Source organism: Indicator indicator, chromosome 38 (assembly GCF_027791375.1).
Source record: "Indicator indicator isolate 239-I01 chromosome 38, UM_Iind_1.1, whole genome shotgun sequence".
Lineage (NCBI taxonomy): Eukaryota > Metazoa > Chordata > Aves > Piciformes > Indicatoridae > Indicator > Indicator indicator.
The window spans coordinates 4,092,976-4,111,976 of NC_072047.1; the positions used below are offsets into that span (position 1 = coordinate 4,092,976).

Here is a 19,001-nt window from a genome sequence, read left to right on the forward strand (position 1 = left end):
CGTTACCCGGGCACCGCCCTGCGCGCGACTGAGGCGGGCCGGGAGCGGGCTCCGTGCGGCGGCTACCGGGACCAGGCTGCTCCGCACCCCGTGGCGGGACGGTCCCGCGCCCCGGCCGCTGCAGAGCCTTGTGACAGCCGCTGGTGGCTGGGGAAGGGGAGACCGAGCGCGGGCGAGGCGAGGGCCGGGCCGCGCCTCTGCCCTACCCGGGGAGAGAAAGGCAATAAAGGGAGAGCCGGGCGGGCTTTGATGGAAATAACAACGACGTGAACCAACCCAGAAGTGAGGCCAGCCCCTGAGACTGCTTCTGTCACCACCGCTGCTGCAGGCAGGCCCTGGGGAAGGCCCAGGCTGGCACCCATGGCTACATGTAAGCTTGTGCCAGTGCTTTTTAATGCTCTGAACATTACTGCTAAAATAAAAAAATAAATAATCCAAGAGGGTGGCAGAATTCTCACTTTGTTTATTTCCAATGATTACTGAGGGAAACATTTACACTTCTACAACTTGTTCAATAAATACAGCACCCAGGTTGGTTTGTAAGACTTGGCAGCAACTCCAGAGAAGCAGCAGCAGCAGCTGGGCTACCAGACACCATCTTCAGCTGCTGGCACTGAGGGGGAGGAAAGATTTTGCCTTTGCATCAGAACCCTCTGCTTCTCAGGCCTTAAACAGAAACCCAGCACTTACCTTCTAAATCCCAAAGCAAAAGGCAGTAGGCATTCTCCAAGGGGTCTGACTGCCGCAGCACCTTCCCCACAGGGTGTTCTAGGGTTGCAGTCAACTCAGTTAAGCACCAGAAGGGTTTGTTGTGGTTTTGACAGCTTTGAAGGTGAGGAGGTGCAAGAGGGAGGGACGGAAGGAGGGAGAGATCAAAGTGAGGTCTCACAGTATTAAACCTTCAGGACACATTCTGTGCTCGTGCCATGGACTTCCTTTACACACCAGCAATGTACCATTTGTGAACAGCATCTCAGTGTACTTTGCCTGTTCACAAGGAACCACAGAAACATCTCCTGAGGTTCCCAGGCAAGGAGTCATTCGCTGCGGTCCTTCGGCTCTCGGTATTGCCACTGGATGTAGTCAAAGATGTCTTTCTCACATTCCACTGGCAGGGGCTCCCCAGCAACTCCTGCAAACAAATGACAGATGCCATTTGACACCTGGAAGGTGTTCATCAGAAGTGTTCCTAGCACACTGAGAAAGGCTTTCAAGGAAAGTTTCCCATAGAGCCTGGAAGCAGAAGGGAGGCCCTGTGCAGAGCCCATACTGACCGGTGACCCCCAGGGCACGGATGGAGTACTCATTGATGGTGAAGCCCATTTCCAGGGCATGAGCCCTCATGTTCTTGTTGAAGATGTCACTTCCTGTGAAATACAGCACCCCACAGTAGTACTGATCCTTGGGGATAAGCCTAGGAGAAGAGGGAAAGAAAAGGACAGGTTTAGAACAAATACATAACACAAGGTACCAGCCATTCGCAGTGCAGCCACTGACACTGCTCTAGATTTATTTTAGGTACTCTACTCACCCAAGAATGAAAGGAATTGGATACCAAAGCAAGGTTCAGCACATCTACCCTGACCCCGAAGTTAGTTAGTGGTGTTCAGCCACTACATGACTATTAGAATCACAGAGTGTTAGGAATTGGAAGGGACCTCTGGAGATCATCCAGTCCAAGCCCCCTGCCAGAACAGGGTCACCCAGGGCAGGTTACACAGGAACACATCCAAGTGGGTTTGGAAAGTCTCTAGAGGAGACTCCACAACCTCTCTGGGCAGCCTGCCCCAGGGCTCTGTGACTCTCACAATAAAGAAGTTTCTTCTCATGTTCAGATGGAACCTTCTGGGTTCCAGGTTTGTGCCTGTTGCCCCTTGTCCTGTCACTCTGTCACTGGACACCACTGCAAAGAGCCTGGCTCCTTCTTCTTGACACCCGCCCTTCAGATACCTATAAATAAGATCTCCTCTCAGTCTTCTCCTTTCCAGCCCCAGCTCTCTCAGCCTTTCCTCATCAGACAGATGTTCCAGTCAAAACACAGCAATCTTGCTGATAACTTGTTGTAGATACTGGCACTGTGCAGTGGCCTCCAGAAACCCTGTGAGTGCCATGTTCTGAACACTGAAGTAGAGATTTCAATGCCTGCTATGTAGCAGGCAGCTAAAGCAGAGGGGTTGGGGTTATTTGGTGTCCATACCTGATGTCAATCCTCCTGTGTGGAAAGGCTGTTCCATCTTCTTTAGTGGGCAGCTGACAGACACCCTGTGAGCAAGTAAGGAAATGCAGAATGAAATTAAACAGATCTGAGATCAATCTTCACCTCCCCACCCTGAGACAGCCTCTAAGCAATCCTCAGTCATCCTGGAGAGCAAAGTGAACTCTCACTTTTCTGATTAAGCATGTTGCTAGGAGAGCTGGATGTCACAGCATGGCCAGCCACCAGCATTCCAACACTGCTAGGACTGCAGTCCAGAGCAGCAGACAACTGTTCTCAAGCTGTTCCAATAGCTGAGGGGATCCTGCAGGAAGGATGCAGAGGGACTTTTCATGAGGGACAGGACAAGGGGGAATGGTTTGAAGCTGAGGGAGAGCAGGGTTAGACTGGAGCTGAGGAAGTTGTTCTTCAGTAGGAGGGTGACCTTACCATGAACTTAGTGTCACCTTTAGACAGCACATCTGTGACAAAGTGGACTTTTTCCAGCTGTTCCACAACTTGACGCAGAAGCTTTGGCTAGGAAGGAACAGTGACAGCACAGAAGAAATGAGAACAAACAGTGGCTTGCAGGACATCACTGTACCTATTACTGCATCTGAAATTTGACCCAGAAGGTAACAATTCTGAGAAGAGGCTGTGAAATTCCACTTCTGCAGTGTAAGTCAGGCTGCTTTCACTGGGAAGTGAAACACAAGAAGCTGCAGTGCAGGTCTAAAGCTACAGATATTCTGAATCTGAACATCCCCTGGAGCAATGCAGCAGAGAAACTGACCTGTTTGGATGATTCAGATGTGAAACTGGGATGGGTTAGGAGAACATCCATATCACCACTTGACTCTGCACCTAGGCAAGCAAGAAGCAAAGAAAAATCATAGAAGCACAGAACTATTGAGGTTGGAAGAAGCCTTTGAGATCAGAAAGTCTAGAACCCAGAGCTCACAATGCCACCATTGCTGCTATGCCACTGCACCACGTCCCTCAGCACCATCTCTAGATATTGAGTCTTGCTTATTAGCACAAAATAAACACAGATCACAGAATACCAACCTCGTCTAAAACTGCCACAGACTGTAGCAATATAGTTGGGGTCCAGCTTCTTTACCTCTTCCAGCACAATCTCCTATGTAGAAAGAAAGTTGTGTTTAGAGATGACAGCCACTGACTGCCCACCGGTGCCTCACACCTTCAATAACCCTCACCTGCATTTGCAGCATTTCTTCCCTTGGGATTCTTTTCTCAAAATCTTCAAAATATCTGCAAATGTGAAAAACAGAAGTGTCTGAAGGAGTGGCAAGAGCAGCACCTTCACATTTTAGTCAATTAAAAGTGTGTCAGAGGAAGGAATGTGACTTTTCTTCCTGCTACAGCACAAAACCCTTCCGGTTCTCACCAAACATCTTAGAAAAATTCTTGCCAAGCTACAATGAGAACTCAGAGCTGCAGCTGGACAAAGCTCAGGAGATGGTTTTGCTGCACATTATTTCCTCTGTACATGAAGAGCTACTCTAAGGTGACAGCAATATTCCTGTGCACCCCCACATTACACCCTGGTGCCTGAAGGACTCATTAGGAAAGCCAAGCAAGCTTACTTCAGCCCAATCTGCTGGTGATGTGTCAGCTTGTGCTCAATTTTTCTGAGATCTGGAAGAATTAAGGAAAAAAACCCAAAAGTTACTGAAGGCCTATAGATCTTACAGCTCATTTCCAAAGACACACAGGCCCTGGCAGGGAGGCTGGAGCAGATGATCTCCAAGGTCCCTTCCAACCTGAGCCATTCTAGGATTCTATAAGAAGAAAACTGCAACTGCAAACAAAGGAAGAGGTTTGCAGAGTGACTGCCCAGGTGGGATGAATAGGAATGTAGAGAGCACTTCCCAGTAAAGACTGCAAAAGATCACTCACATCAAAGCCAAACTCCTTAGTATTTTCCATGTAATCCCTAAATATTTTACTCTGGGTATCTATGTAATGCCTTTAGCCTGTACACTTCAGCATCTCACACACTCTCCTCAAAGCCTAGAGTATACTGACAGAAAAAAACACATACTGGAGTGTGAATTGAGGAGCCAGATTTAACACTTACCTTCTAAAGTCTTAATTCCTTCCTCAACAAACTTCCTAGCAGCAGCAGGACTGCAAAGAGACAAAGCAATCTGCCATTAGAACAGCAGGAATCTTACAACACTGAACAGGACTTCAGAATTCACTGCAGCTCTCTAGGTTCTTCAAGCAACTTCAAGAAGTTGCTTCTGATGCTTACTGTCAATCAGCAGAGCTGGCTCAGAATCACAGAATCAAACAGGTTCACATTTTGTAGCATTCCTAGAATTATAACCTAAGCCTCCCCTGGGACAATTTCAGGCCATTGCCTCTCCTATCACCTGAGACTAGGGAGAAGAGACCAACTCCCACCTCACTCCAGCCTCCTTTCAGAGAGCTGTAGAGAGCAATGAGGTCTCCCCTCAGCCTCCTCCAGACTGAACACTCCCAGCTCCCTCAGCTGCTCCTCCCCAGCCCTGTTCTCCAGACCCTTCCCCAGCTTTGTTGCCCTTCTCTGGATCTGCTCCAGCTCCTTAATTTCCTTCTTGGAGTGAGGAGCCCAAAACTGAACCTAAGATTCAAGGTTTGGCCTCACCAGTGGCGCAGTCCAGGAGCATAATCACTGCCCTGCTCCAGCTGGTGCCACTGACAAAGCACCACTGTCTCTGTGCCCATCTGCCCAACAAAAGTGCCAAAGAGATTTCTCAGTCCTCCACCACAAAGTCTGTCATTGACAATTGTCAATTTCTTATCAGCCAGCCCTGCCATGATAACTATGGTGCCTCAGTGTGAGCACTGCAGTACCAGCTCAGACCCATGCTCTTCATCATTTGCAAGCACTCCAATTCTGCTCAAAGCTCCACAATATTAACAGAAGGGAAAAAACCCCAAACCAACCAACAACCAACCAAACCCTACCCAATGCCAGTGACCCGCGTCAGGAGGTTGATAGATGCACTGGTGTCATCCTGTCGGATCTGCAGAAACAAAACAGCACAAAGCAGACCCTCCCATGTGCAAGGAGAAGAGAAACCTTGACAAGATAAACCAGCTTGGCCAGACTCTGCTTTGGAGGCTTAGCATAAACAAGTGCAAAACATCTGCCCTCACTCACACAGAACCTAAAACATTTCCAGAAATAAGATGTGAGGCTTTGGCTGAGCTTCTCATTCCCTGCTCTCTACTTGCCCTAGACTCCACATCCACAATTCTTAAGACTGACATCATTCCCTCCAAAGACAGTAACAGAAATTCCACTAAGCAAGCAGGGCCACTTTGCAAGTTACAAAGAAAAGCAGTAACTGAGAAAAGCAACAAACCTTTTCCAGCTTGCGCAGCTTCCCAGTGGACAAGAACTCATCTATCTTCTCAGCTATTTTAGCTCCTACTCCATCCTAAATATCGGGGATAAAGCAAGACAAGTTAACTTCAAGACCACTTAAAACAATTAAGAGCCAGAAAAAAAAAGAATCATAGAATCCCTGCATGGTGGCAGTTGGAAGGGACCTCTGGAGATTATCAGGTCCAATCTGTTCTGGTGCAGGGGATTGTCAAAAGGAAACCTGCCACAGCAGAATCTTGCTACAGGCAGAGAACCAGCTGAAGCCCCCAGGTCCAGGTGTGAAACCCCACAGCAACCACACCGTATCCCCATTCCCGAACCCCGGCACCGGCAATTGGGAACAGACAGAGGCTGGGTCCGCCCCACGCTTCCTGCGAGCCGCCGGCACCGCGATCCCACTCCAGCCGCCCCAGGGACCTCCCGCCGGCAAACTGGACACCAGCACCTACCAGCTTCTTGGCTTCGGCCCCGCTCTGGATCTTGCTGGGATACCGGGAAATCACCGAGGCTGCTTTCCTGAGGAACAGCGCCGGTCAGCACCGGCGGAGGCGCTGGTGGCGCGGCCAGCCCGGCAGCGGACCAAGCCCCGGGACCAGGGCACCGGCGGGGAAGGGGAGGGGATACCTGTAGGCGTTGTACTTGTGAACGGCTCGGTTCACGTTGCGCTCGTAATTGGCCAGCTCTGCGGGGAAAAGCACGGTGAAGGCCGCGGCTCTGCGGCCCCTGCTCGCTCGCTCGCCCGCCCGCCCGCTCGCTCGCCTACACCTACCCGTGAGGAAATCGGTGATGCCCTCGTTGGGACCCTCCTGGGGAGCCTTCCGCTTGCTCATGTCTGGCAGCGGCGCACAGAACCGCGGCACCGGGCACCTGAGGGAGCAGCACCCGGAACCGCCAGGCCGCTACACCGGGCACGACTAGCAGCAGCTTCCGGAACTGCTTCCGGCGCTTCGGGAAGTGACGTCATAACGACAACCGGCTGGCGGTGGCGCTCGTGGGGCTGTTCGGGGGGGCTCGCGGGGCTGTTCGCGGGTGGGCTCGCGGGGGGGCTCGCGGGGCTGCTCGCGGGCGGGACGGGGACAGGGAGAGGGAGAGGGACAGAGCCGGGCTGTGGTTTCTCTGTCAGTACTGGGACCAGAGCATTCATCAACGATCTGAGTAAGGGCACAGGAGGCACTGTCGGCAGGTTTGCTGATGACACCACGCTGGGAACTGTGGCTGACATCCTCTCAAGCTTGAAGCCTTCTGCCATCACTTTTTGAAGCAACGTTTTCTTACTGAAGGTGACTTTGAAAATGCATCTCCTGGAATGTGCTCCTGAAATTCCCATTCTCCGTCAAGGAAGCAGTAAAACAAAGCAGCATTCCAGCTGTTCCTGCCTTTCCACGGGTTACAGATATTCCTCTATTCTGCTTATTTCAGCGTTGACTTAATTTTAAATTAGGCTGCTGTGCCTAATTGCTCGGGAAATACACCTTTCAGTGAAGAATGTTGCTGCTTGCTCCCTGTAAGAAGCTAAACAGCTCCTCACAAAGACACATTGCACTCCATAAATGCCTGTGTTAGAGCTCATTAGCCTGATATTTTAAAGTCATTTTAAATAATGTGGCTTTCTCTTTAAAGCTGAATAGAATAACCAAATTGCTTTTAAAGGGAAAATTATATCATGGAAAATGATAATTTATGACTTCTGCTCTGGCAGGCTAGACATCAGTTTGATGTTGTTCAGCTAGTACTGCAATGGCATTAAAAGTTGCCTTCCCATCCCAAAACAACAAATGAGTTTTGATTTCTCTTCATTCAATGCATCGTTGATTCCTCCTCCTGCTTTCTGTTTGTTTTCCCTTCCATACTGTCTTGTTCTGTAAATTTAATTCAGGCAGCACATCCATCACATGCTTGTAATTAGCACTTGGAAATATGAAGTCACAGAATCACAGATTCACAGAATGGGAGAGTTGGAAGGGACCTCTGGAGATCATCCAGTCCAAGCCCCCTGCTAAAGTAGGGTCCCAGGAACGTGTCCCAGTGGGTCTGCGAAGCTCTCCAGGGAAGGAGACTCCACAGCCTCGCTGGGCAGCCTGGTGCAGGGCTCCAGCAGCCTCACACCAAAGAACTTTCTCCTTAAGTTCAAATGAAACCTCCTGGGTTCCAGTTTGTGCCCAGTGTCCCTTGCCCTGTCACTAGGCACCAGTGAGAAGAGCCCAGCCCCATCCACCCTTTAGCTGTTTCTCAGCTCCCTTTAGCTGTCTCAGCCTTCTCTTTTCCAGGCTAAACAGGACTCTCAAATGTAGTGAATTTAATCAGAATTACCCAGGTTGAACAGGGCACACTTTGAACACTTTGGAGAATATAGGCAAACCAACCAAAAAAAAAAAAAAGCCCCAAAAAATTCATGACCAGTAACCCTGTAAAAACTGTTGTGACTGAACTGGATGTTGTTGTATTTGGGAAAGCCAAGGTGGTACTGCAGGGAGGAGGAGGTGTGGGGGCCAAATGGGGCAGACCCTGCTTTAACTGGGAGCATGCCTGTTGCGAGACTGTAAGCTTGTGTAGCCTTTCATTACATTCATTTCATCTCTTTTGCTTCTCCTCCCAGCTCTGAAGATGACTTTCTGTCTCCAGGCACGAGCACTAAATATGGTCCCAGCTGTAATTGCTTCTGAGGGTGAGTAAATAAACAGCAGCGTAGTGAGGACGATAGGACAGAGTAATGAGACCATTGCTCTGCCTGCAGTGATTCCTGGGATCTTGGGTGAATTTAGGGTCTTGATTTAAGAGCCTGCACCCTGTGACTCCATCTGGGTATTGCTGGACAAAGAACAAGTAACTGCTGGTCACCAGGCCCCACTTTATCTGTCCAGCTGGGGTAATGATGCTTATCTCCTTTATAAGATCCTTCCAGACGTCCATTTGAGAAGCTTTATGTAATAAGCAGCTTTGACAAATTATCTCAGTGTTTTATACATGGGACTGAGATTCCAACCATGGAAGGTCAGACAGTGTGTTTGGTACTTGCAGTAGAGTCCTTAGCTGTCACCTTAGCCATGGGGATTTTTCTTTATGTACTCCATGCTCCGCTGTCTGCTGTGACTGCACAAGCCTCTTCCTCTGATTCCCTCTCAGACTGCTTTAATGGTTGCCCTCATTCCCTTTAATGATTTTAAATCACTGCTTTTGATGTCCAGTTTATCTTCCCAAAATGCAGCACCCCTGACTGCATCGAATTCACTCCTTAATCCCCTTAGCCTCTCTGATCACTCAAGACCAGAGTTAGATAAACTCTCTCAGGTAGCCTTTGACGTCTTTCAAGCGGCCGCTGAACGCCATGAGATCCATCATGCTTTCCTTGGTGTCAAAAAGGTTCTGCTATTAAAGATTAGGGGGGCTGGAGGTCACTCCAAATCACAGCATTGTTCACTTTATAAGCCCATTTTATCCTGTCATCTAGCATTACCCTTTCAAGATGTTTCTGAGCAGTCCGTGGCATATATCAATTCCTTGCCCTTCAGTCCTTTTAAAGCCTGGGGTTTAAGCACTGATTGATTCATTGAATGTCCCCAAAGTCAAACAATTTCTCTTTTTCACTGTATTTTATTGTCTCTATTTCCTGGTGCCTGACTCAGAAGTGTCCAGCACAACACTGAGCTCTTCTGTTCCTTTACATTTTTACATACATGAGAAGAGGCACCTGCACCGGCTTTTATCCAGCATTCAGCACTGCAGGTGACATTTGGGCCTTTTGGCTTTGCTTTTACAATAGAACTGATCCCCAGCTGAGATTTTCACCCTTGTTCTTTTATTCAGCCTTACTGGCCTTGTTTTGCTTCAGGTCTTTAACCCAGGTCTTTAACAGGACATGCCTGTATGTGTTTAGGTAGCTAATGGGCCAGAAACGAGGATCTGGCCAGCCTGGATCCGTGGGTTGAGGTCAGTGGGATGAGGTTCAGCAAGGCCAAGTGCTGGGTCCTGCACCTTGAGTCCCAACAACTCCATGAATGCTCCAGGCTGGGGGCAGTGGCTGGAAACTGCCTGGTGGAAAAGGACCTGGGGGTGTGTGTCCGTGTGAGCTGAAATTCCCCCCCCCCACCAACAGGGTGTTGGTGGAGAGTGGCTCAACATGAGCCAGGGGGTGCTAAGGTAGCCAGGAAGGCCACCAGCATCCTGGCCTGGATCAGCAATGGTGTGGCCAGCAGGAGCAGGGCAGGGATCATGGCCCTGAACTGAAAGGAGGCTGCAGTGGGGTGGGGCTTGGTCTTCTTTTCCCAAGTAACAAGTGGCAGGACAAGAGGAAATGGCCTCAAGTTGCACCAGGGGAGGGTTAGGTTGGAGATGAGGAAAATTTTCTTTGCTGCAAGAGTGGTCAGGGATTGGAACAAGCTATCCAGGGAGGAGTCTCCATCCCTGGAGGTGTTCAGGAAAGTTGTGGCCATGGCACTTGGGGCCATGGTTTAGTGGCCATGGTGGTGCTGGGTTGATGGCTAGACTGGATGATCTTAGAGGACTCTTCCAACCTTAATGATCTGACAGTTCTATGACTCTCCCAACCCAAAAGTCCAAATTAATGTGCTTGGAATGTAAACCACAGAAAGACTTTTCCATGAGTGCCCTTGTTTGCTTTGCTCCAGTGGGTGTTTGCTGTGGGAGCCTTGACAAATCTGTGTAGCCACAGAGGTTGCTGATAGATGATCTAATCCAGCCTTCATGGCAGGAAAATAAAAATCAGGGCTGTTGTAAGGTTGCAAGCAGCTTTCCTGCTCTCACATTAGTCATTGCTCAGAAACATCTTAGCCAATGTTACAAAATAAATTTAGATTTTGATCCCAGTTTAATAGAATTCAAGCCCAATATATCCATCCTCCTGAGCTTGCTTTAGTCGCATTTAAGGACAAGTGATAGGAAAGGGAGCAGCAGCTCTGACTTCTAAAAGGCATTGGGTTTCAAATTTTCCATCATGAAGATAGAATCACATCACAGAATGGTTTGGATTGGAAGAGGCCTTAGAGATCATCCAGTTCCAACCCCTGCCATGGGCAGGGACACCTCCCACCAGCCCAGGCTGCTCAAGGCCTCATCCAGCCTGGCCTTGAACACCTCCTGGGAGGGGACATCCATAGCCTGCCTGGGCAACCTGTTCCAGTGTCTCCCTACCCTCACTGGCAAGAATTTCTTCCTCTTCTCCAGTCTCAGTCTCTTCTCTTCCAGCTCAAAGCCATTGTCCCTCATAGCCCTTGTAAAAAGTCCCTCCCCAGCTCTCCTGTAGCCAGGTACTGGAAAGCTGCTCCAATGTCTCCCTGGAGCCTTCTCTTCTCCAGGCTAAACAGCCCCAGCTCTCCCAGCCTGTCCCCACAGGGGAGGTTCTCCATCCCTGTGATCATCTTTGTGGCCTCCTCTGGACCCTCTCAACACTTCCAGGTCCTTCTTGTGCAGGGGCCACCAAAACCATGTCATAAAACTTCTACCAAACATTGCTGCCTGCCATAACATTTCTTCCAAAAGATCTTTTCACTGGAGGGGGAGCACAGGATTTCTGCTACATAATTAGCTGTAGAGAATTGAAACCCACAAATTTCCAAGTAATTTGTGTTTAAGAACATTTTATATGTCATAAGTTTTCCATGAGGCAAAGAAATGTGTGTTTATAGGATTGTCACCTAGTGTTTGTCACAAGAAAACAGCTCAGGAAGCTCCATCCAAAGCTCTTCATTGTTTGTGAAGTATCATTTCAAATACTACTTTAAGGATCCTCTGCTTCAGGGGAAAATCTCCAGGGAAGGTTTGAAACAAAAACATTTTGAAATGGCTGTCAAAAGGGAATCAGGAATCTTTGTGTAATGGCTTTACAAGCACAAGGCAGCACCTCCCCTTATCCCACTGGAGACAGAGCACAGGAAGAAAAGGCAAGCTACAGGAATCAGGCTTTCATCAGGGGAAATATTTCCTCCTCCTAACAGTTTATCCTACCACATTGTGGGACTTACTCCCAGGCTGGCTTTCTAAATCTTCCTGCTCACAGAGTGCCCTGAGCACACCTCATGATCCTGCTTCCCCGACACATTTTTCTGCAAACCCCCTGGGTTTTTTTCTTTTTCATCTTGGGAATTGGCTGAACAGAAATGCAGAGGCACAGACAGGTGTTGCAGAATCCACCACAGTGCACTGGAGTCGTACTCTGGTTTGGGCTTTGAGGACTGGTTTGAGGCTGGAGGGAGAAAAGGCTCTTTGCGTAGCCACTAGGTGGAGCTGAGGGACTAAAGAAGCAGCGAAAAAGCAATGCCTGAGCCCAGGACCGTGCAAACCCTCCCGTCATGCTCCAGCAGAAGCAGAGGGAGAAGCCTGCAGAGGCAATCGATGCTATTGAAGTCCCTTCACTCACTTGGCTTTGTGATAGGAGAGAAGGGAGAACAGAATCTGACTGGTGAGATATTGGTGTGTCAGCTCTTCTGAAAGGCCAGGGACGTGTTCTGAGGTGTGAGCTGTGAAGGGGACACGTCTGGCAGCAGCACTCAGACACAGAACTTGCCTGCAAACAACTCTCTCAACTGAGCCTGTCCCTATGTGCTGTGAAGGGATGTGAGGCCACATCTGGAACACTGAGCCCAGTGCTGGGCTCCCTCGTCCAAGAAGGACAGGGACTTGCTGGAGAGGGGACAGAAAAGATGCTGAGGGGAGTAGAACATCTCTGAAGAGGAAAGGCTGAGAGAATTGGAGCTCTTTAGTCTGGAGAAGAGCAGCCTGAGGGGGCATCTCATCAGTGCTGAACACTGGTGAGTGGCCAGGCTTCATTCAGTGGTGTCCAGTGATGGAACAAAAGGTAACAGGCACAATCTTGAACATCAGAAGTTCCATCGAAACATGAGGAGGAGCTTCTTGAATTTAAGGCTGCCAGACCCCTGGAGCAGGCTGCCCAGAAATAGGGTGGAGTCTCCATCTCTGGAGACATTCAAAACCTGCCTAGATGTGTTTCTGTGTGACCTTCTCTGGTGGTCCTGCCTTGGCAGGGGGGGTTGGACTTGATCTCCAGAGGAAATAGCATAACTCTCAAATACAATATCCCTTGTGTCAGAGATAAGGATCTTAACTGCCCTTATCAATCCTGCTGCAAAGACCTGTTGTCTGAGCAGCCTTTGCACATGTTAAGGTGTTAGGCTCTGTCAGTGTGTGTGAGTAAAGAAATGCTGTGATTCTATGAAACAGCAGCCAGCTGTTGTCTCATTTGCTCCACAAAGCCTAAATGAAATTGCTGAAGGTTTAAAGATTTGTATGAGGCAAAGGATGTTTTTCTGCCATCAGTCCTGGGCTGTTCTCAAATTGCTTGAGGATGTAAACAGGAGAAAACACACCCAAACAATTTAATTTGAAATGTCTAATGTACCTGGTGAGAGATTATCTGCTCTGCTTCTATCACTTCTTCTATTTTAAGTCTTCTAGCAGCAGGAGTTCTTGTTTGTTGCTTGCTTGTTTATTGCACAAATGCTTTAAGTATCAAATAATAGCATGGGGTGAAGAAATGGGGGTGGGGAGGTGGAGAGAAGCACCAGAGAAATCTAGAAACCCTTTTAAGCCTGGAGGTTGGAAAACGGTCCAAGGGGAAAGACAGCACTGTGAGACCTGGGCAACAACCAGAGCTGTGGGCAGCAAGGAAAGACTTGCTCTACAAACCATAAAATCATGGAATGGGTTGGGTTGAAAGGGATCTTAAAGATCATCCAGTCCCAAGCCCCTGCCATGGGCAAGGACACCTCCCACCAGCCCAGGCTGGTCAAGGCCTCATCCATCCTGGCCTTGAACACCTCCAGGGAGGAGACATCCACAACCTCCCTGGGCAACCTGTTCCAGTGCCTCCCCACCCTCACTGTCCATGGCAGGGGGGGTGGATAGATGATCCAACCTAAGCCATTCTATGAGTTGTGTATCTTTATTGCAAGCCAAATTTTCAAAGAGCCTTTCTAAGGGAAATGAGTCTTGAAATGTGAGTCTTGCTGGGTGACTCACCCACAGACCATGTGCCATTATTTAGGGTGTATGCAGTCAAATTCTTGCTCACAACAAAGATTTGTTCACATTTCCCTGCTGCTGCTGTAAAGTTGATGGATTTGTAACGTGCTGCATAATTAACCATTGCAGAGGTGCTGCCAAATTTGTAGGGGGAGCAAGTAATGAAGGGGATATAGTAAATTGGGGTGATTACAGATACAGTTGTTTAGCCCAAGCTTAGCAGGGTTTGCTTTGCTGATTAAAGGGGAAAAAAAAACCCTATCTGAAAGAGCACAATTTTGATTAAGCTCTGCACTGCTCTGCTAGCCATGGATTAGGTTATTAAAGTAGATTTTCCCATTAATAAAACAAATGTTAATGCATTGTTTGATGCTAATAATGAAACCATTGTAAGAAGCAGAGCTACTTCCATTAACATTTATCACCTCTTTCACTACATCTTGTCAAGGCTGGGGATGAATTCAATACTTCCTTTGCTCGAGAAAGGTGAATTGGGAAGGCACAGCTCTGTGGGAAGCTTCAGTCTGCTTTGTGTTTGCTGTGCTCCCCTGGACAAAGCTCAGCCAAGGGCTACAGAGAGCTGAACTTTAAATACACCCCATCGAACCATCTGCTACAGCACTTCTCTGGCTTCATTAAATTGTATTAATTCATAGGAGACTGAGTCAAGGAAAAGAACTGCCAAGCTCTTCCTGCTTCTCAGATCTGTTAGCAGGCTGTAAAATGCTCCACCTGCTGTCGTGGTGCTGTGCAGATAAGGATCTGTGTGTCCTTTGGCACTGCAGCCTGGATTCTGCACTGGGTTTGGCTTTACCCTGGGCAGCAAGCCCAGCATGGTTAGGTCTGGCTGTCTTGCATGTGGGCATTGATCAGGGGATGGAGATGTTAAATACCTTGCCCAGCTTTTTACAGAATCACAGAATACATTGGGTTGGAAGGGACCCTTGAAGGTAATCTTGTCCAACCCCTCTGCAGCCAGCAGAGGAGGACTTGTGGTATCTTCAGTGGGCCTCAAACTGGGTGTTGTTCACTGCAAGGAGAGGGTCTGGAGCCTTCCTCTGTCTCTGTTAGAGGCAGTTGTGCATCGTTCCTTTATCTCTGGCAACGCTGTCAGGTAGCTGGGGAGAGGACAGGAGATAAGGCACCTGCATGCTGTTTGTTCTTGCTGTCTAAAGCTCTGTGCAGACACTTAAACTGTAGACATTGCAACACAAACAACTCCAGCTGCAGATAAACTCTGCAAATGCCAGCCTGGGAGAATAGCTGCAGGCTCCCCCTCAGTGACTTTGGTGAGGCTGGCCATGAAATTTCCCCTGCAGCTGAGTTGCAGAGGGCACAGTGAGCTCTGCGGAGCTGTTAGTGCTGCTGTTCGCAGCAAGCTGCTTTCAAGGTCTGCTGGAGCTCTTCGAGCAGGGACACAGCACACACAGGTGTCTGTCACAGGATGTCAGCAGCTTCCATCAGAAATAAATGAAGTCAAGCTCCATTCCTAGGCATCTGAGGGCTGCAGCTCACAGCTGTGTCCTCCTGAGCAGCAATTCAATTTCTTTCGCAGGGCAAAGCGGGGGCCCTGAGTCAGAGGCGTCAATACCGGAACCAAGCAGGGTCACAGAGATGCTGCTGGGCTATTAGGGAGAAGATTTCTGTGTCCTCTAGCAGCATGACTCTGTCAGTTCTAAAATATCACAATTTACAGACGTGCTTCAAAGAGTAAACTGAGTCATTGATGTGATGCTTCAGAAGCATGGACAGACCTTAATCTGTTTTATCAAAGAATAATCTGTGGTGTCAAGACTTGGAAGAAGGCTTGATTGAAAAAGCAAGTGAGGTATGAACACTGGCATCTGAAGAGTGCAGAGGAAGCATTTGTTTGTATAATGAGGGAGTTTGGTAACGTGGACCCTATTTAGGGCTGCATCACTGGCTCTTGTTCCAGCAGGCTTAGACACAAGCCAAGGTTGGTTATCTTCTGCTGGGATTGTGTCTCTGCTTTATGGCATTCTCCAGGCTCATGGTGTTAGAGACTAGACAAAACCAGTAGGTCCTATATAGAATCATGGAATTGTTTGGGTTGGAAAAGCAGAGTGGTCAGGGACTGGCACAGGCTGCCCAGGGAGGTGGTGGAGTCACCAGCCCTGGAGGTGTTCAAGAAAGGTGTGGCCATGGCACTTGGGGCTATGGTTTGGTGGCCATGGCACTTGGGGCTATGGTTTGGTGGCCATGGTGGTGTTGGGGTGATGGTTGGACTGGATGATCTTAGAGGCCTTTTCCAACTTCTATGATTCTGTGATATTTGGCATGAAGAATATTTTCTATTAGGCTGCAAAGGATTATTTCTGGTGGAGAACCCAACCCCCCCCATCCCTTCCATACCTCCATGGGGTTGGAATGGTTACCCACTCACACCTGCAGATCTTCTTTATGATCACCCAGGGCTGCTATTCCCTCAGAGTCATGGGGATCCACTGCTGTTATTTGGAATAATGCTGGAGCTGGGGGCTCCTAATCCCTGCTCTCTTGACAGCTCTCTGCTGTGTGCTGGGCCACATTAATGTTAGACAGGATGGAGCTGAGCAAGTACAGCCTGCTTGAATCTCTGCCCTGAAGTTGTGTACAGCACAGTTCAGCAGCTGGGAATAAACTAAGTTTTGACTAAAATATGAGAGTTTCTGCTAACAATAACTGCAGTGCTTAGGTTTATTTCCCTCTTGAGCAGAATATTTTTTTTCTGAAAGACTTAAGTGGTACCATTTAGGTTTGCCTGTATTCTCCAAAGTGTTCAAAGTGTCCCCTGTTCAACCTGGGTAATTCTGATTAAATTCACTACAACATTTGAGACTCCTGAGGTTGTTTAGCCTGGAAAAGAGAAGACAGAGAGGGGATCTTCTCAATGCTGATCAGAAGCTAAAGGGTGGAGGTCATTAAGATGGGGCTGGGCTCTTTTCAGTGGTGCCCAGTGACAGGGCAAGGGACAATGGACACAAACTGGAACCCGGGAGGTTTCACTTGAACTTAAAAGAAAATTCTTTGGTATAAGGGTGCTGGAGCCCTGCAGCAGGCTGCCCAGAGAGGTGTGGAGTCACCTCTGGAGACTTTCAAACCTGTCTGGACACTGTGATGCTGGGCAAGCTGGTGTAGGTGCCCCTGCTTTAGGAGGAGAGTTGGCCTGGGTGATCTCCAGAGATCCCTTCCAATTCCCCCATTCTGTGACTCTGTGATTCTGTGACTTTGTATTTCCAAGTACTCATCAAAACAAACAAGATGAGCCTCAGGATGCCCTGGGTGGAACAGAGGAACCTCTGATGATTCCAGCTCTGCTGGAAACCAGCAAATACCTTGTAAAAAACAACTAGAGAAAAAAAAAGTCAAATCCCTTTGAGACTCCTGATTACTTTTATTTATTTCCCAGTATTATAAACTGGGTATTTTGGACACTTCAGACCCTGCAGTCTTGGCTTGCTGCTGTTTTACCTCTGGATATGTAGAAGTATTTTGCCTATGAATGCTCACAGCAGCTGTTAGAAGAACTTTAACGTGATAGCTGCAGACGAGGTAGTTGTTAACAAGACCTGAACACTTCGAGAGGCTCCTGTGACAAGCAAGCTCCTGAACACTGCAGGCAGCGGTTTGGAGTTGCTTTGTGCTGCTAAATACCTGCCCTTGGGTGTATTGAAGCCTTTCAGTCAGTTCTGATGCTGAAGGCACACGATGGTCCTGTTTCAGCATTTTAAACAGGCTCTGCTGGAGCTTATACTAATGAAAGACTTTCAAGCTTTGTGTAGTGACAACAAAAAAACCCAGGAGATGTTTCCATGCAACCTTCATGCTTGCTCCCTGAGAACCCAGGGAGTGCAGCATGCTTGATCTCTGCTCTGTTTGTAAAATTGCTCAGGATAAGTGAATTAAAAACACATGGTGTGCTTCCATGGCATTCCTGGGACATTCTGGGCCTCTCTTGCTGTGTTGTGATTCTCTGAGCAAACGTTGTTGCAAGTTTAGTGGCCAGGTTTGTGGTGTTACAGTACAAGAAAGAACAGGAGCTACAATGTGGTGTGGCTGTTCTGTGTGATGGTACTGCAGGCTTTCAAGCTAAGAGCAGATGTTCCAGGGAAAATATTTTCTTGTTTTGTGGAGCACATGGGGCAGGATATCTGAGCAATTCCCATGCAAACAGGGTGGGTCCTCTCACAGAGGTCACTTCCCCTGCTGTTGCAGAAACCTCCAGAGGCAAGCTAGAACCCAGTGGAACGCAGTGATTTGCCTCCTGCAGTTAAGATCATACCTCTGTATATTGGGTGATGAAGATATTTGCAGCTCAGCTGCTTCCATGGGGTTGCCTCCTGTTTGTTCTTTAATAGTATATAGAGAAGGAAGATCCAAGGTCTTTCTTCTTCTTTAAATCTATATTCCACTGCTGTCTCATCTGTTTAATACGTTTCCTTTACAAATCTAGACTTACGTTTTAGCTTAATGCCAGCAAGAGCTCTGGAAGGATTTATTCCTCTGGACCCTAATGTAAAATGAGTAATGCTAGAACTGGCTCCCTTGGTAGCAGCAACACTTTTTACTACTGATTGTCAGAAACAATAAAAAAGAGAATATGTTGGTAGTTTCTGTGCTATTTGCTTCCTGGGATTTGTGTCCTGAGTTAACCTCCACAAATATATTGCATGAGTAACTTTGGAGAAGTTCTCAGCATGTGTGTGGGAGACAAGCAGGGAAAAGAAGTCAAGTTGTTGGTCCAGGTTTTCATCACAAACATCAAGGAAATGAGACACTCATCCCAAGGCTCCATGGGACCTGTTGCACAGTGGGTGTCAGGTGTCCCTCTGGATTCCTCAGGGGACAGAAGCCATCCACTGGCAGCACTTTGGCAGTAAGTCCTGCTACAGCTCTCCCTTTCATCCAGCACACTCTGGGTGGGTGCTGCAGGCAAAGCCTGGATTTAAATCCCCTTGAAGTCCAATTCTCGTAAAAGCTGTGATCTGTCATGTTCTCTAGGCCCCAGCACAGGCTGAGGTCCCAGGGAAGAGGTGTGCTTTTGAAGCAATGGTTAATCATCACTTGGCTCAGCAGCAGGATTCCTCAGAAGCAGGATCTGCTTGATTGGTTGTGTGGGGAAGTGTTCCTCCTTTTTATAACTGGAGCAGAAAGAGCTTCCATGGCCTTGTTTGGTAGATGCAAATACTCTGAAAGCTCATTTGTTAATGAGTTTGATTGAGTGGGTGGGGAAGCCTTGGTGCTGAGTGTACTCCAGAACATTTTCAGTAAGAATGATTGAATTGTTTTGGTTGGAAAAGACCTTTAAGGTGGTTTAATGGCAATGGTGTTGGGTTGGTGGTTGGACTGGATGATCTTAGAGGACTTTTCCCACCTTACTGATTCTGTGATTCTCCCTCTGACTGCCAT

At 48.3% G+C, this 19,001-nt stretch overlaps 1 protein-coding gene across 2 annotated transcripts; it reads right to left on the reverse strand.

The window, feature by feature from the left end:
* Positions 1-473: 473 nt before the first annotated feature.
* Positions 474-6,448, reverse strand: POLB (DNA polymerase beta). Of its 2 annotated transcripts, XR_008489440.1 has the most exons (15): positions 6,367-6,448; positions 6,222-6,279; positions 6,047-6,113; positions 5,575-5,649; positions 5,174-5,232; positions 4,299-4,348; positions 3,805-3,856; positions 3,415-3,469; positions 3,263-3,335; positions 2,988-3,058; positions 2,645-2,731; positions 2,198-2,262; positions 1,275-1,414; positions 957-1,132; positions 474-824 (listed from the first exon to the last, which is right to left on the reverse strand). XR_008489440.1 is itself a non-coding variant. In XM_054396584.1 (14 exons), the coding sequence occupies exons 1-14, from the start codon at positions 6,425-6,427 to the stop codon at positions 1,038-1,040; spliced, it is 1,008 nt and encodes a 335-aa protein (XP_054252559.1). In that variant the 5' UTR covers positions 6,428-6,448; the 3' UTR covers positions 474-1,037. The 2 variants fall into 2 exon arrangements, 1 of the variants encoding a protein (XP_054252559.1); XM_054396584.1 differs by having other exon boundaries at positions 474-1,132.
* Between the last annotated feature and the right edge of the window lie 12,553 nt (positions 6,449-19,001).

Bases quoted from the DNA above. Each gene is read 5' to 3' on its own strand.
- POLB (XM_054396584.1), bottom strand. From the start codon at position 6,427: ATGAGCAAGCGGAAGGCTCCCCAGGAGGGTCCCAACGAGGGCATCACC. The intron at 3,336-3,414 runs GTGAGGGTTATT...CTTTCTACATAG, and splicing joins AAGAAATGCTGCAAATGCAG to GAGATTGTGCTGGAAGAGGT. The intron at 2,263-2,644 runs GTAAGGTCACCC...ACTTGCTCACAG, and splicing joins AAGGTGACACTAAGTTCATG to GGTGTCTGTCAGCTGCCCAC.